The sequence below is a fragment of the Leuciscus leuciscus genome (assembly GCF_965113295.1).
Source record: "Leuciscus leuciscus genome assembly, chromosome: 14".
Lineage (NCBI taxonomy): Eukaryota > Metazoa > Chordata > Actinopteri > Cypriniformes > Leuciscidae > Leuciscus > Leuciscus leuciscus.
In genome coordinates this window covers 20916984-20920086 of record NC_138738.1, presented here as the reverse complement: position 1 = coordinate 20920086, position 3103 = coordinate 20916984, and the positions used below count along the sequence as shown (strand labels likewise).

Here is a 3103-nt window from a genome sequence, read left to right as displayed (position 1 = left end):
GACATTTCAATATTTTAATGAACAAAATCATGAACACACACAGCCTTTAAAGTTTACCTGCATTAGTGAATTGGTGCTAATAATGTTGAAACAGCATGTTTAACATTGCAGATCATGTGAAAGTTCACAGGAATAAACCTTTAAATAAAAAAAAGGGCAAAAGCAGCTATGAATATAGGTGACTAAGGCATTCATATCAAGAAATGGTGGACTCATTTGCCTCCTTCCTTATACTACATATATAACAAGACATTATTTGCAATCTGTTGTCTTACAAAACAAATCCTGTGAAGATATAAACTAAAACAAAAAGCACTTTCCTGAAGCCATCATACAGTTAATTAGCACAATAAAATGTATCAAATGTGACAGGGTGTGAAATTGATTTGACAAGTTAACATGGCATTCTGTGGATATCTATACTTAAATGATAAATTATAGTTTAAGGCTGCATTTCAGTGAAAACAGGATATAAAAACAGGATGTCATGACATCCAAACAACCAAAATGGGAGAACTGTGTCTATCTTTGGAGGGGTAAACACATGCCCTTTAAATAATTGTGGCATGCTTTAATTATCTAACAGAGATATTACAACAGCATCTGGTTGCACAGGAATGTGTGAACCAATGTGAAACATTATGTCATTCTGGATGTGCAGTCAAACAAAATATTTCAGATGAACAGTGGTGTCTTCAAGTCTTCACGACGAGATGAACTGAAGGTGGAGGTGATGTCTCACCTCAGCCCTTCAGCAAGTTTTTGCATGGCTGCTTCCCGCTCTTCTGATTTCTGCTGTGAGCGTCGCAGTATGTTGCGCAGTTCCTCCAGGTGGTCCAGCGTGCCCACGAGCTCACCTCGAACCGTCTTCATCTGACTCTCAAGCAGCTGTGTGCGGTGGAGGGAGTTACGGCGGTCTCGCTTGCTGCGCTGGACCTTCTGCTCCAGATCTGACACTAAGACCAGAGCAAAAACAAGAATGACTCCATACACATTCATTTGTCCAAATGGACATCATACAGCTACCAAGCTAATAAAAACGTTTTCCCACATTTCCAGTAAGTTTAAAATTCAAAATGTCCAGTTTATTAAAGACACCATGAAATCAAAATGGACAATTCTTATTTTTTATGGAATATCGTCCTCTCTTGCAGCGACATCTCTTCTCTTCTCTGACGATGTGTTTACCGGCATGAGGGCGGGACAACCTGTCACTCAAATGAGATTGACCAATAGCAAACCACAATGATCCAATCAAATTCTTTTCACTCTGATATACGTCACAATAGGGAAGGAAAGACTATTGCAATTTCTGTTTCATGACGACTTCAAAAAAAAAAAAAAAAAAAAAAAAAAAAATCTTGGTTATACGAATATTAATGGAACATTCCATATGATCATTTTGCAAACATTATGGGAAAGAAACTTTTACATGGTCTCAGAGTATTCTGGAACAAATAGTGTCATTTTAAAAACGTTAAACGAACGTCCAGCTAAAACGTTTCAGGAAAAAAGTTCCATGGAAAATGTATAAATAATGTTTTTGTGCTAATGTTTTGAGAACATAAAAAAAGAAAAACATACGTTTGAACAAATATTTTATTAACATTATTGGAACAATGTTTGTTCATAACTTTGAGACAACTTTGTGAGAATGTTAGCCAAAGTTCTGAGAACGTTCGCTGTTAGCTGGGTATTAAGAGTGGAATGCAGTGCAAAAATGTTTTTTAAATAACATACATCTTGTTTTCTAATAAAAATATGGAAACATAGCCTACCTAAAATAAATGTGCATAAGAAATATTGTATAAAACAAATATTAATATATATTAATTTAGAACTGTTGAGTTTGTAATAGAACATGTTTTGAATTCATGTGATTTTCTTATTTATTTGTGTTTTTGTCTTATTTAAAGAAAATCTGTTTAGAAGTTTTGTTTAAAAAGAGAAACAAATGTCAAATGGATAAAAACAATAAATTCAAGATACATTTTCCAAAAACTGATTATTTTACAATGTTGACATTTTTCAAGAATGTTTATATATATCATATTCATTGAAATTCAAGAAAATGTGTCTTGTTTTAACGATGTCTACATATTTATACTAAAAGGTAGATTATTTTGACTTAGTAATTCAAGGTTCACATTCAGAGATATTACATTTGAAGATATTCAAAAACACATACCCATAGTGTCACCACATGCTTTGCTTTCTGAATCTGTCTCTGTCTTCTTCTCCAGCAGGCCTTTGGTTTCTTGCAGCATCTTCTCCATATGAGCCAGCTGGGAGGCGTTGGCTCCGCTGGCCCTGCGGATGAGCAACCGTTCTCTCTCTTTCTCACTCAAATCTTTCTTACACTTACTCATCCTCTCGTCAATGCTAAGAGAAAGAAGAAGATTCCAGATGGATTTAAACTAAATTGTGATCTATATTAAACCTGATTTTCCTGCTACTTTGCGCAAACTAATACAAGAAAAACAAAGCTATGCTGTTCAACCAAACACAACCTTGTCATTCTGTTTTCTTTGATAGTTTCCCATTGCATTTTTTTCTAATGCTTGCTTATTTCCCCTGTCTTTTAGTCAATCTAAAGTCTTCTATATTATCCGTGGCAGTTCTGTAACTGTAAGTATCCTCTTTGATAGGAAGGCGAAGATGGTGTTCTTTTATACTTGCTATGGAGAGCAAATTTAGCCTGCAGGCAAACAAACAAAGAGTGAACAGCGAGTTATGGCAGTCATGAGACCAGCCTGATTCACAGCCTTCAGCAACACGGCCTTTTACACTTCACCAAGCACTGAGGGACAATACATTCTGGTTAACTCAACATTAAAAACACTTTTGGTCAATAAACGCTCCTGTTACATGTCAATACCAGGAGGCAATGATTGACATGTGATGCGAGAGACTCACTTGCACAGCACTTCTCCATCTACTTTCGAAGACATTTCTTCCTCTACCGGTTATTGATCATAAACTCTATGTGCAGAACCTGATTTCACCAAGTGCAACATGGTCCTGGAACATCATTCCAATCAACCAATCACATTTGAGGGATAAGTTTACAGTTTATGTCAAGTTTAGGCTTACAACTGCAGGG

The 3103-nt window shown here is 35.8% G+C and overlaps 1 protein-coding gene across 1 annotated transcript; it reads right to left on the bottom strand.

The window, feature by feature from the left end:
- Window positions 1–2636, bottom strand: LOC309514116 (uncharacterized protein). The gene is made up of 2 exons (XM_082190250.1): window positions 2189–2636; window positions 1–956 (listed from the first exon to the last, which is right to left on the bottom strand). Exons 1-2 carry the CDS (start codon window positions 2367–2369, stop codon window positions 739–741), a joined length of 399 nt encoding a protein of 132 aa, XP_082046376.1. The 5' UTR covers window positions 2370–2636; the 3' UTR covers window positions 1–738.
- Window positions 2637–3103: the final 467 nt, after the last annotated feature.